At 32.0% G+C, this 14,543-nt stretch overlaps 1 protein-coding gene across 1 annotated transcript; it reads left to right on the forward strand.

Moving 5' to 3' along the window:
• The first annotated feature begins 10,787 nt into the window (after nt 1-10,787).
• LOC135833778 (uncharacterized) lies at nt 10,788-12,119 on the forward strand. The gene is made up of 3 exons (XM_065347536.1): nt 10,788-10,951; nt 11,277-11,347; nt 11,773-12,119. Exons 1-3 carry the CDS (start codon nt 10,893-10,895, stop codon nt 12,015-12,017), a joined length of 375 nt encoding a protein of 124 aa, XP_065203608.1. The 5' UTR covers nt 10,788-10,892; the 3' UTR covers nt 12,018-12,119.
• The last annotated feature ends 2,424 nt before the right edge of the window (nt 12,120-14,543 follow it).

Consider the following 14,543-nt stretch of genomic DNA (forward strand, 5'->3'; position numbering starts at 1 on the left):
ACAATAAATACGACGTTTCATTTTTATAATGGAAATGGGTCTCCGCGGGTGTTTTGAAAATTGAAAACGAACAAATTAGTTGAACTTTATTCTTCTTTTTTGGCAAAGTTTTAAAAATTCAAGTTTGATCAATTTTTGAAAGGAAAAAAAATTAATATTTGATCACATCGACAAATTTTTCATCTATTTTCGATTTCTGAATTGATTGATCGGATTTTTCAATTTTCCAGCCCCCCCCCAATAAACTGAAAAATACAGAAATTGCGTGGGATGATGCGGATCTAGACGGTCGAGAACAAGGGCGGAAACTACGTAGATATCAATTTTCTGTATATACTTTAATTCGATCAAATTTTGATTTTTTTTCAAGGAAATAAGTATGATCTCAAAAAATTAGATTTTCACATTTCGAAGAACAGCGTGAGTGAAAGAAAGTTCCCATTACAAATATTTTCAAGTCTTTTCGTTTCATCATTTTTTTTCAACTTTTTGGACCTTTGAAATCGATTTTAAAATTTTAAAAATAACCCCTCAGATCGTTTTTTAATTTTTTCCCCAAATTTTAATTAGTGTTTAACAACAAATTACGACGTAATGACTTCAGCAAGACGTCGAGAAATTTCACATTTTTAAATGAATGTTTAACCCTCTCTTCCATGACAGAGCTCAAAGTTTGAAATATTTTAACAAATTTTCAGGTGCTGGAAAAAATTTTTCATTTTTTTTTTAGGTGATCTTTTGATGTTTACTATCACGCAAAAATGTAAATCAGTTGTTTATTTTTCCAATCTTACTTTTTTCTAGAGATATTTTCAAAACCAAGCGTCCAAGCAGGTACTTTTCATACCTAGAAGAAAAAAATGAATACTTTGAGAACTTCTGAATTTGGCAAAAATTAACCTAGACTTTTTCTATAGCCTAAAAGAGATCATATGGAAGTACCCATTTAAGACTAAAAACATCAAGGAACCTAAACTGGGGAAATTTTTTTTAAAATCGTACATTTGGAAAATTTCTAAATTTTGTAAACTTTGAGCTCTTTCTGAGGAAGAGGAAGGGTTAAACAATGATCTAAGAATAATTTGAAATTTTCTATCCGTCTTGTTGAAGTCATTTGACTATACAGGGTGTCCGGTGAGTGGGAGTGGTGGCACAAACTTCAGATTTGGATATAACCGGGTTCGACTAAGTAGAAAAAAACGTTAGATGAACAAGTTGCCTATCTTGAAAATTGAAGGGGCAAAATGACATTTTGATAATAAACAGATGAAATGAAAATTTTGATGGTGGGAACTGGTAGTACTTTGAAATTGATTTTTTCTTCGAGTCTTTTTTTATTCTAAATGTGGTCATAGCCCCTTCAATTTTCAAGCTAGGCAAAAATTTGTGAGTTTTATACTGTTTTCTTTTTTACCCTGAAATCTGCAATTTTTCATGAAAAATTCAGTTAAAAAATTGAACCCAATAACTTATAATTGCAAAAAAATTTGTTTTGAAGCCGTTATTTATTTTTGTCAATAGTGAGCTTAATTTTCCTTTTGGATTTCTATACATGAAAATCCACCAGCTCGACATACAGAGCGCACATAAATATACGTACTCTTATACTTGCATAATTTATCGCGAATAATTTGATTAAAATCGACGAGAGCTTTCGAAAATATGTTTACAACGAGAGCACCAACGTGTACGTACGTGTAAGTGCTTAATAATTACGATAGAATCGGTAAATTTTCTTGAAAAAGCTAGAAAGTGACACTAACAGGTGAATTGAGTAAGTATACGTACGTCTATACACGTATATGATACACACTATACAGAAGCAAGAAAAAGCATTTTAGGGTATATTTCATCTATAAAATGTCAATTTCGATGATAAACGACACGTGAACTCCAGCCTATTTCCAGCTAGAAATTCAAAACACTCAAAATATAAAATACCGTATTAACTGGTATTTTTTTTTCACGAGCCAATGAACGTTTTAAAATAAATGGGCGAAAACAAAGGAAAACACAACGTTTAGAAAAAAAAATCGCGACCAGAATTGTAAAAAGGAAAAAAAATCAGCAGACTCGAGTTTTTTTGTTTATTCAGGCGAAATTGAAAACACGAGAGCGCATCGCGTACAATGCGTTTGATTAGCACGCGTTTTTTTTGCAGGAAAATACGTCTTGACGAGCGGGAACATAGGAGAACATACAAAGCAGAATTTATTGTAATTAGAAACTTAATAAAAGCGATTGCGATTGTGATTGTGACTACATTATTATACCTATCGCCATCGTATAACGAGCTACTGCCCACGTACTACGTAGAAAATTTTATCATATTTGCTGACAGTGGAAATATACGCTACAGCGTATTCGAGCTGTGCCTGTGTGCTGTATATATACTGTGTACCTTTAAATTGAAAATGTCATCAAATGTGAAACCAATATCCGCGAACATATTGTAATATTGTTAACTCCGTTTCATTGCTGCTGTCATATGCAGCGGGTGCTCACAAAGAGTGCACGTCTACGTAACTTTAGCTATATAGGTACCTACTATACCTATAGTATAGTATAGCAGTATGTTTGTAATGTTAAATCATCCTACAGCTTACGCAAAGTCGACAAATAGAACCTTGTTTTCCTCTACCAGCCTTATAATTTCTAAATTACGTACAGAGAGTTATTATTATTAAAGCTTTACGTTTTACTTGTTGAGAGAAAACTTTTGAAAATATTTTTCCATAAAGTTGAGCAATATAGCGCAGCTCCGAATAAAAATTCGAGTAGTAAATTTCATGCAGAATATTTCTTCGTCTTTAATCCGCGCTCACTTCGGCAAAAGGTCAGCTTATACTTACGCAATTCTGCATAAATATATCTACGTAGATTTTTAGCAATAACCAAAAAAAAAAGGGGAAAAGCCAGGAGTTTTCAACCGGCAAAAAAAAAATAAAGCATAGTTTGCAGACGGCGGTTGGTTTGGTACGTTACGATAAAACTACAAAATTTTTCTCAACATCGTAAAACTCTCATTAATGTAGTTCATAATAACATAAATAAAAAGGTACCATATTGCTCGTCTTTTGTTAGATGTTTGTGCGGTAAACTGCTACCACCAGAAGGATTTTTCTTTGTGAGAATACAATGATAAAGCAATACGACTTGCATACGAATATCTGTTTTAGCCAAATTTCCTCGCCATTTCCTCCCACATAGCAGATTTTTCTCATTGTATAGACCACCACATTTATATGGCCAGAATATCATTTGAAATGGCAATCTAATATTTTATAGGCAATACGAGATTGGATTTTTAAATATCCGCGTCCGAGTGTTGTGGCAGATCGTTGAGTAGGTATGTATCGTTCAAGTGGGAATTAATCACCGAGAGACGGAGAGGAAAGGTATGAGAAGAGAATTGTAAACATATTTGAGTTAATTTGTCATGTTTTTCAACTAGGTACCTACCTAATTTTATAACACTCGGCAAATTTTTTTTTCAGCATACGTTTTGTCAAAATAGTATTAGTAGATACACGAAAAAATTGGTGCTAAAATCGATCACTAACATTTACCAAAAAAAATTGGTTAAACATAACAAATTTTGGCGAAAGTTTGCGAAAATTACCTACTTGGAAATTTCGTAAGAATGTCCAAAAGTTTGAATGTCACGAAAACGGTTGAAAATTAAAAAAATGTACAACTTTTATTACGAGTACCTACATTCTGTATTATTTTTGCAAAATTTCATTTAATGTTAATAATTGGTCAATTTTTCATAATTTTCAACAACTTTTCCGTCATTTGAGACAATTCTTCATCTTATGCAGAATTTATCTTGATTTTGTCAATGCTTCGACAATTTTTATTCAAAATACCTAGCTGTATTGATGCTTTTTTATGTATTTCAATGTAGATTTGATCATGTTCAATAGAGCGGATCGCGAAAAAAAAGTCAGAAGATTTTGACCAAATTCAGTAGAGACTTTCATTTTGAGTTCAAACTTACTCGGAAAATTTTTTAGCTCTAGAGATACACCTAAAGGGGTGATATGGGCCCTCAAAGAGAGACAATTTTCAAAAAAAAAACTGTTTTTTTCGCTACCTGTCGCAACCTAATCTGTTTTGGGAAAAATTGACCCAATCTCAAGATAGTGATAGTATTTGAAATTTTGATCGTCTACCTATCTGTGCTATTAGAATTCTTTTTCCAAAGATATTTCGCATACATTTTTCCAGAACATTGCATGAGATCATTCCTGAAACTGGGGAAATATTTTGGAATGCAGTGGTTCCAATTTCAAAAATCGGGAATTAAGTGTCTAAAAACTCGACATTATGAAATGAAAAATAATGACCAAAAAATTGGCACCATTGTGCTCTAAAACATTTCCCCAGTTCCTGGTGAGATCTCTGCTGAATTTGGTCAAAATCAGCTGATTTTTGGGGGGGGGGTTGATATTACCATAATGTTCATACGAACAGATCATACAATCCTGTCAAAATTTTGATCAGATCTGATCAGGTAAAATTGAATGTACGGAATGTGCTGATCTGATCAGATCTGATCAAATCTAATTTTAATTTGTAATATTTTATAAACCTTTTGCCATTTTGAAAATGTTTAATTCATAACTTTCAACTGAATTTTTAAACAATTTCCTCATGGGAAGATGATTGGATCTGATCAGGTTTGAACAGATTTACCCATCTAAACAAAACTCTGATCAGATTGGATTTTGGTCATGGGAAAGAAAATCGAAAAATTAAACTTTTGGCTGTGGCTTTCAGCTTCTAAAAAAATTATTAAACTTCAGTTTTGGGCATAGCTGTAAAAAGATATTCAAATTTGTACAGTTTTTCAACAGTTGGCTTTTAGCTTTTCGTGTTATTTAAAAAAAAAAAAAGTGAGATCATAGACCTCACAACTTTTGTACAAAAGCGAAAAAAAGAAAAAACTAAAGAGTAAAAAATTAAAAAATTGCTGAAACTAAAACCAAATTAGATACTTAAATAACGTGCAAAAAGCTCAGAGAAAGCTGAAGAATAAAGCTTTTGACTAGTTTTTGCTTTCAAAAATCCCTAAAAATGGTAATCTCTCAGCTGCTTTATCATCCCTGGAACTGCAGATATTTAATACGTATCTAATTAATCATAACTTTGATCTCCATGGTTAGATCTGCTCAGATCAAATTGCACCCACAGAATATCCAGACCGGATCAGATACTTTCAATTCAAATCTGGTCAATTCCAAATCACATCCAAACTAATCTAATCCAAAAAAAAAATCCGATCACAACTTTGGTTTCTGGTCACAAAATTGGTAGCGTAATATGAATGTGGTTGGCTGGAAAAAAGGCCCAACTGAATGCAGCCTCAATGGAAGATAGATGAAAGCATTCTTATTTTTGAAAAATGTGACTTATTGCTGGAATGACTCTGAATTTTCAGAATTTTTCAAGGAGTCTTTGAATTAGAAAATTCATTAGATCAAGTACCTAGCACCTTTTTACAATTTTTTTTTAAATCTCTGAAATTCACCAAAAATCCAAAAATAAATTTTTATAAATAGGTATGTACATATGATTTTGATTCACACCAACTTTCAAGTCAATCGGATGAAATCAGCTTGAGATATGATAAAGTAAACCCCCTGAAAAAAGCATTTTGGGAGCCCCCTCCTGATTTTTGATGGAAAAATACCGATACATACTTACACTCAAAAATCATCAATCTTTTTTCGATACCGATGATGAGATACCTACTTGAATCAATTTTTACGAAGATGAAAATATGTAATGATGAAATTGAAAACTCTTTCAATTATCAATATACATTTTAATTCAAGTTTTATATCTTTTCAAGTCAAACATAAAAAGTTTTCCAACTTAATAGTTAGGTACATAACCTTGATCAACAGATAAAAATAGAATTTCTAATGAAATTTCCACTTTCATCCTCTTCGTTCAACATATCTCTACCATAATAAATATAAGCTTTTTCAGCTTTCAGATGAACACAAGTTGATAATGGATGTGTTACCTACGTGTTTAAATTCTGAACATAACATGTTCTTATAAATGTTCGTGGGATAAATTCCAGCATTTGCGGATTAATTCGCGAATTATTGAGATATCTGCCATTTTTCTCATCTCAATAGCAGGCGTAGGTCTAGGTACAGTAGGCAAAAAAGAATTTCGGATACATGCCCTTGACTCGTGTCTCGTCTACTCTCGTACAACTTTAATTTGAACGTATCTCTCCAGTCTCCACCTACGTCGATTAAAAAATCGCGACAACCACGAATCCATCAATACGGTGAGTTGTAAAAATTTTCTCGTCAGCAAAACATTTTTCATCAGCGATAAACGCATTAAATTCCTCCGTCGGTCCTTGACATCACTAAAATGCGTAGGTATTCGTATAGTTCGTATTGTTAGTCTGTCTAGAAAATGTGAAAAATTCAATTACATACCTGGCTTGAAAATTCATCAGTTTGTGTTTCTTATTGTGTAATTTTCGACTTTCTCTTTCTCCTTTTTTTTTCTCTCCTTTTCACCTACTCAGAAGAAATTGCGAAAATCTCCTTTTATAAGTTCTATTTTTGTATGTTATTTATCTTTTAATTTCGTTTCAAAGATTGCTGCAGTATCTCGATGAGAAAACCTTTTGCAAAAAAATGAACATCAAAGTTGACGAATGTAAGGCAAATATTTACCCAGATACAATTTTAAGCTAAAGGTAACTGTAGGTACCTACCTATTAAAAATAAAGTATATTTAGTCGACGGCATTTTTTATTTATTTTAAGCTTCATTTTATTAAATATCAAGCTTTACTTAAGGACGATCCACAAATCAAATTCAATCTCGTGAATTGCTTCATTTTCGTGTCTTAATTTACTCAATTCACTTGACAAAAAATTTTCACGTCTTCGAAAAAAATACAAAAAATTATGGATAAAAACCAAAATGTTACTGGAGACTCCAGATCAGCATTAGTTGATGACCACGAATCGGCTTCAAGAAGTGGATAGGAATTCACCTCGTCAATTTTCTTAGATAATTTTTTCATGATTCAGAAAATTTTTGAAAAAAATGACGAAGGTCGAAAAGTTAAGAGATTTTAAAACATGCGTTTTGCAAAAGTTCTTTTTTTTGTTGAGATTGAAGGAATGTCTTTCCAAATGATTTTTTTTTAGAAAAATTTAAATATACAAAGTTTAATCAAGTCCTCGAAGGAAAACTCTCGAAATTACGTTATTACTTTATCAACGAAACCACGTGACTAAAAACTGCGAAAATTTGTCAGTGCTAGTAATTTACTGGAAGTACAAGTCGAGTCGGCCGGATAACTCTGATTTATAACGATCATTTTACGTAAAACACATCGTAAATAAGCCGTTTAATTAGTGCAAAATATATCGACTATAAAGACATTTTAATTACAATAATTGTTTTTAGTCGAATTACACGGTTGACCGGCTGAATAGACTACGCTTGCTGCCTACAGTAGGTACTTATACCTAACCCGCCACCGACGACCTACTACATACATATTAACGGATAAAACACCACCTATTCTATTCCAATACAAATTGTAGCAAGTTGTCTGCATATTTGTAATTTTATTGGACATAAAAATTAATCGCCTATTTTAGGTGTCGAGTCGACTATAGGTATTTTCATCTGTGAAAACAATTCATTAGACGTCGCTTATTGCAACGGTCTGGAAAAATTCTACTGTACCTTCATCGCTTCGACCCACACTCGTCGTGCAGGACTACGCTACATTACTAATTTGCATATTCCGGCTGTTTTTTACATATTAAAAAAAAGAAAAAAGAGATTAGGTATTTCAAAAGACTCTTCTATATTCTATGCCAGGGAAAAAGTAATTAAAACTTTCCATCGGATGTATAAGAAAACCCCTCATCGTGTTGAAAAAAAAAGTTCCTTCACATCTGTCATTTGAAGCGACGACAAACAAAAAAAAAAAGAAAGAAAAAACGTGACAAATAAATTAATTTACAGCCTTTTAATATGTAGTAGTTCGCTTTTACTATGATAAATGAAACACCATTCGACGTGATCTTACCTATATCTATTCTATACATCGTCAAAGAAAAGCTTTCAAAGTAGCTATTCGAGAAATGTAGGCGTTTTTTTGGGAGCTTTTTACCGTCGCGGTCCCAGATGCGACTAGCCCTAGTCGAACCGTTCCAAATATTTCGTCTAATATGAAAACCATTAACGCCTTATCTTGAAATATTACCTAACGTGTGTGCCCATTAAACGCCTACAGTTTGGATTTTTTTAAAACTCCGTTCAACGTCGGTTGTGATTTTTCATTTGGCAAACAACGCAGCTAGTCTAATGTTAACCTTAACATTTTGAAAGACTCTATATAGGTAGGTACCTATGATTCAGTTGGGTTCGAAAAACCAAACCTTCCACGAATTGGAATACTATAAAATGCTATTAGTGTACTGGACTTGGTCCATGGAGAAATTTTTAATTACCTGTTGTACTTTTTACTTTCTAAGATGTTTTCGTTTTAATAATTTACTGTACCTACTTAGATACATAGTTGGTAGATACCTAATTAGAATTTTTCAGATCGTAGATACCCAAGTACCTACCTATATTTTTATTTCAAATGTACTTTTTCATCACAGCTACTCTCGGGTTAATTATGTTTTTTGCGAACGCGAACTATTTGGAATCTGGTTATTCAGTGATGACGTAATTTCTAGATAATGAAGCCGAGTAAATTAAAAATTAATGAGCAATTTCATCAAACTCCATTCGACAAATTAAACTGTCCTACTTAAAATGAGAATCACAAATACCTACAAAAAGCATACTTTGAAGTGAAATTAATTAAGCAGCCGAGCTTCCGAGGTAGGTAGATATACTATAAAATGTAGATTCAACAAGGGTTAGGTTACAATTTGCATTTCATCCTTTTTTGTTTTTGTTTTTCTGGAACCTTACATATACCTGCTGGAAGAGTTCACATCAACCCAAAACGAGGTAAGTAATTAAAAATATCTTAACTAGTAGAAATATGGTGATGAGGGGTAAAGTTTTAAAACTCGTTTTCTTCCATTTTAATTTTAAAATAAATTTTAGCTACATTAAATGAAAAATATATTCCTGGGCGAAACTAAATGTACCCAGTTCAATTACAATACTCAGTTTAGGTAAAATGGTTCCAGGTACCAAAATGGCACATTGATTTTATCATTTCATCATCTTTCCCAGAATTTGTTAAACAGCAAAATTATTCCAATTTACTGCAAAAAGTGAAACACTTATTCCAAGATTGCAAAATACTGAAGGTTAAGGATCTGATTTATTTAAATTTAAAATGCACCCCTAAGGATTTAAAAAAAAAAAAATGCAAGCAGAATTTTTTCAAAATTTTTTTGCATTTTTGAAAAAAAAATCTGCTCGAAATAGGTGTGTATTTTAATTGAGGAAAGAAGAAGAAAAGGGGGGGAGTAGTACTCGCATTCTAACTTTATTTCGTTCTAATTTTAGAGTTTTGATGGACACGAAATTTTGAAAAATGAGGACGAGAAAATTTTTTAGCGTCTAAAAAATTTTTTTGATGATTTGGTACCTGAAAATTTAGGATTGTAATACACATAATATAGCTACGTAATACCGCAAAAATTCAGAAGCTCAATTTAATTTTTCAACTGTTGAATAATTTTGAAAATTCCAATTTATTTTGTCGTGCATGCTAATAGAAATCTGATGTTTGAATTTTCATCCTACTTTCAACCTCCTAAACGAGAAACTTGAGGACAGATGTTTGAGCAACTTTGGAGTCTCTGCAGATGATTTATGAATTTACACTTCTGGGAAAATTCGTTTTCAGCTCAAACTTGCAGAAAACTTGCTTCTTTAGACTTTTTTTTTTTGGAGGGAGGGGGGAGTTGTTTTTTAAAAACAATTTTCAAAATTGAATAAATTGTATTTCCTTTGTATTTATTTTTATTTCATTTTTTTGGATGCTAAATACTGAATAAGTAGATATTTCGATACCTGCATATAACTTTAAACGCTGTGGAAACACTGAAAAAGGCAAGGAATGCCATTTGTTACATCACCAACTCTCTCATTGTAAGGTTAGTTAATTAAACCACTCAAGCTCAGATGAAAAAATGCATTTAGATAGGTAAATTTAATTTCAAATTTTGATGTAAATTTTTTCAGTTGTTGACAAATATTTTTTTCGTGTCTCGCTACACCTCATAAAATTCTATTTTTATCCTTGATATCAAAGCTGGGCCTCGAATTGAAAAAAACGAGCAAAATTAGCGATTGAATAGGTAACTGAAAAGTTACTTGTGGTGGCTTTTCTATTTTAGGTAAAAAATTACTTTAAAATCGAAAAAACAAATTTCTGGAGCTTTTCATTCGTTCTTCTTTTTTATTAAATTAGGTATGTAGGTACCTAATTTTTTTGTTCCTATTTTCAATCACCAAAAAGTGTGTTTCAAATAATTTCAGTTTATTTGGATTTCACGTTCTCATTTTTTTTTCGGGATTGATTGATTTAAATTGGTTGGTTGATTGAAAATTTTATTTTAAAATTGCAAATAGGTACCTGCTACGTCCACTTTGTATTAGTCAAAGTTCCATTATTTCATTATGATTACTTCATCACTTTATACCTAATAACGTGTAGGTAGTAGAAAATGAAGTTCTGAACACAATTCATAGGCCACCAAAAAAATGTCAACGCTTGATGAAAAATGTGAATGAACGAACCAAAACAAACAAAAATTATCATTTCCTAATCATGAGTTTTTAACGAATAAGCGACTAAATTTTTGTTTTTAAAATATTCGAATTCAGATATGTATTTTAAATAAATAACGAAAAATGCTTTCAAACAAGAAAACTGAGAAGAGTGATTCTTCTCAACGCGTCGAAAAACCACGGTAAGTCGTAATTCGCAATGTTTTTCGTAAATTTATGTCACAACACAGGGGCAAAAATTCCAGAAATTGCGAAGACGTTAAACTGCATTTCCTCTTTCAATTAAACACAGTAGGTAGGTACTCGATTATTCGAAGTAATTACCTGCAAACTTATAATATCAAACGTTTTCAATCTTCAATTGTTGCTGACGTTTGAATTCATTTCATCCGCTGAAACAGAATTTAATACGAACGACTTATCTTATAGCGAAAAACTACAACCAAGTTTTTATTACCTACTCAGCATGAAATTTAATACTTGCTTCTATTTATGTTGTATACGCAGGAGCGGATTCAAAGCAGACGTTATAACCGAGTCTTCTACTACCAAAGAAAAAAATTCCGAGCAGGAAGAAGGTAATTTAAATTTTTTTTTCATCGCGTGGTTTTAATATCACACACTTTTTTTTTTTTTTTTTTTTTTTTTGAACAAAATCCTTATTATCAAACTGATTATTATACGATAAATTATTATAAAAAAAAACTTGAAAAATATTTTCTCTTCATCATTGTAACGTAAAACGTTGAAATTGAACGTATTTACGTTGAAATTAAATTACTTTGCGATAAATTGCAAATATATCGCGAATAATAAGTACCATACCGACTCGCTATGGAGTTTCGCGAGATAGGTAATAAAATTTCCAGAGAAATTTTCCATTACATTTTCCTTCTCAAATATACCTATACCTATACTGTACTTAGCCGAAGAAAAATAACGTAAAAAAAAATGAAAATAGGTAATAAGTTGCAAAATATTACATTCAATTCATTATTTTCAGCCGACTCGCAAAAATTCGGCGAGCTGCTGAAAAAGTATTACAAAATTTCACGCGATATCAGAATGAGTGCATTATTGGAAGAGAAAAAAGAGCTAGAAAAAATGATCAAATCGCCAGCACAAAAATACTACGAGGGTTCGCGCGAAGATAGGTTACAGGCGTTGGAAGAAGAAAGAGAATTAATGGAAAAGCTCAACGATATATCGGAAGAAAAAAAATTGAGAAGAAGCCTTCCAACAACTTAGTATATTCGTTTTATTTCAAATATGATTGGAAAATTTACGATATCATCGAATCGTTTCAATAATGTGTAATCGTTAACATTAAATTTTTGACGTGTTCCTAGCTTTCGTTCAGGTACCTTTTTTTCGAATAAATATCAAACACGGAGTTTCATCCATTAGGTAGGTACCTACCTATGTAGGTAAAGGCATATGCGATGAAAAATCAACGTTTTTGAATCGTAAGTACAATGATGCGTAACGTTGAAATATTGTTCGATATAGGTACGAGGATTTTTTTCATTTTATAAATGAAATTGATGATGTGTGTATGTAATACAGGTCTATTCGTATGATGAAGTGGAAAAAATATTGGTTCCCATTCGAGAAATAAAATTGAAGCGATGGCGTACGCCAATATTCAAACATTATGACTGCTTTTAATCCGTTTTTTAAAATCATGTTCGTGAATTTTTCATCAACCAATGCTTAAAAGGTTGATGGTATAATAGGTGGAGTATCATAGTATCATAGGTACTTACCGAGTGAATTTTAAAAAAGAAGAATTTTAATTTTTTTTGCTATGAGTGTAAATTTTTATCAACTTTTTGATGAAATACGCCAGAAAGTGGCAAAATAAGACAACTGAATAAATTTAAACTTTTTTTAATGTTTGGAATTGAAAATTGAATTTTTTCGAATTTTGATATTTTTTTTGTGATGAGTTCATTTTATCGAGTGAAAGGGGGGTTTCAACTTTTTCAACGGATACGTAAAAATTGGGGTCAAATGGGTCAACTTCACCAATCAAAACTTTTTTTCATGTTTTAAATAAAAAAATCGCATTTTTCCGCAAATTTTCAATTTTTTTAAAATCGACTTCACGAAATAACGCCATTCCAATTTTTTATATGTTGTTCAGCATGAAAAGTTTTCCATAATATATTTTTTTCAGAATTTTTGAGAGTTGGAACGATATAAAAACTATGTTTTGAAACTTTTCGAGCTAATTTCTTGTACGAAAAAAGTGGAAACACTGGTTTTTATGATATCACCAAAAAGCCTTTCAAAACCCCTAATTATTGGAAAAAGTTCCATTTTGGATCCACTGCTGAAATTGATGATATTTTAAGTTCACTGAAAACTTTGACACCCCCTAGCAGTCTTTAAAAAACAGCTAGAGTGGAGTGCTGCGATTTGCGCCATTGGTCATCCCTTCGGAAGGTTTTCACCACGAAAAATTTCAAAAAATCGCCGACCCCCCACCACTTCTTGGTCGAATTGACGTGGAATGACTCAGGACCAAAATTGTTTATAAGCATGAATTTTTCAAAAAAATAATCAGTATGTACCATTGTACCTAGATCTACCTATAATCTTGAGTTTGGTAAGTAAATTGAGAAGTTACATCTATGGGAATATTTTTTCATGATCCCATTCTCATTATCATTGTGTTTCAAGAGTAGATAAATCCGCAGTCATCAACATGCCTAGGGTGCGAAAATAAAACAGTATTTTTCCACATTTTACGTATAGATATACGATTTTAGTGTTTTATGAAGGATTTGGACCCTTAAAAATGCTACTTTTGAATTTTCCGAACCTATGTATCATTTAATTTCGCGAAATTTAATTTACTCGTCGCTTTTCGTTTTTTTTTCTTTTCGCGTTCTTTCATTCGTTTTGCGTGTAGGTATGTCAAATAAATTGAACCAAAAAAAGACAAAAACCAGAATGAACACTGAAATCTGAATTAAAATCGATAGGTATCCATGAAATAAACTGAAACCTAAACTGAACATTGAAACTTTTATTCAAAAAAACCTTCAGATACCTACCCTAAAACCTAAACCCATTTTACCCCAGAAGAATTAGGACTGAAAAATACTGACACGTTTGATACAGTATTAGCAACCCTCTAGATTTTTGAAAAAGAAAAATGAACCCTGTAGGAATAAAAAATTTATTCTTGTATCCGGTACAATAAATTGAATTACGCTGTTGAAAATTTAAGGGTACAGCTGTACACACTAAAAATAAATTTTACCCTTATTCAAAAATCGAGGAAAAAACTCGGTTACTTATTTTTTTCACGGTGCGAAGAAAATGCGACATTGGAAAGAACATAAACGTAGCGTAGAAATGAGCTTATAAATTCGGAAATTATATTTCTCCGATAGATTTAGCTCATTTTAGAAATCAAAATTAGATTTTCGCGGTCGTAGCTCAGTCGCTGTTTAGACTTTCTTAACAGTTGTACAGTAGGTAGGTAAGGTAGCTTTCCTACCTGGTTTATTCGATTACGGAGAAACCAACTTCTCATTCTCAGTCTCACAGTTGAAAAAAACACGCTGATTTTAGCCGCGTTTGTATTACGAGTACTTAGGTATAAATCGAAAGCATCGAAAATTTGGGATACCCTGATAGGATATCGCGTACCACTGAAAGTTTCGCAGGTGAGTATAAAGCTCGGTGATAAACTGGCAAGGATTGCGCGCTAATGTAGCGAATGCGGTTAACCTGTACCTACATTTTCACCGTAGCAATGAG

The sequence above is a fragment of the Planococcus citri genome, chromosome 2 (genome assembly GCF_950023065.1).
Source record: "Planococcus citri chromosome 2, ihPlaCitr1.1, whole genome shotgun sequence".
NCBI classification, from domain to species: Eukaryota; Metazoa; Arthropoda; class Insecta; order Hemiptera; family Pseudococcidae; genus Planococcus; species Planococcus citri.

Excerpts from the sequence above, each read along its gene's own strand:
- LOC135833778 (XM_065347536.1), top strand. The coding sequence starts at position 10,893 with ATGCTTTCAAACAAGAAAACTGAGAAGAGTGATTCTTCTCAACGCGTC. Across the intron at positions 10,952-11,276 it reads CAACGCGTCGAAAAACCACG|GAGCGGATTCAAAGCAGACG; the intron begins GTAAGTCGTAAT and ends TTGTATACGCAG. Across the intron at positions 11,348-11,772 it reads AAATTCCGAGCAGGAAGAAG|CCGACTCGCAAAAATTCGGC; the intron begins GTAATTTAAATT and ends CATTATTTTCAG.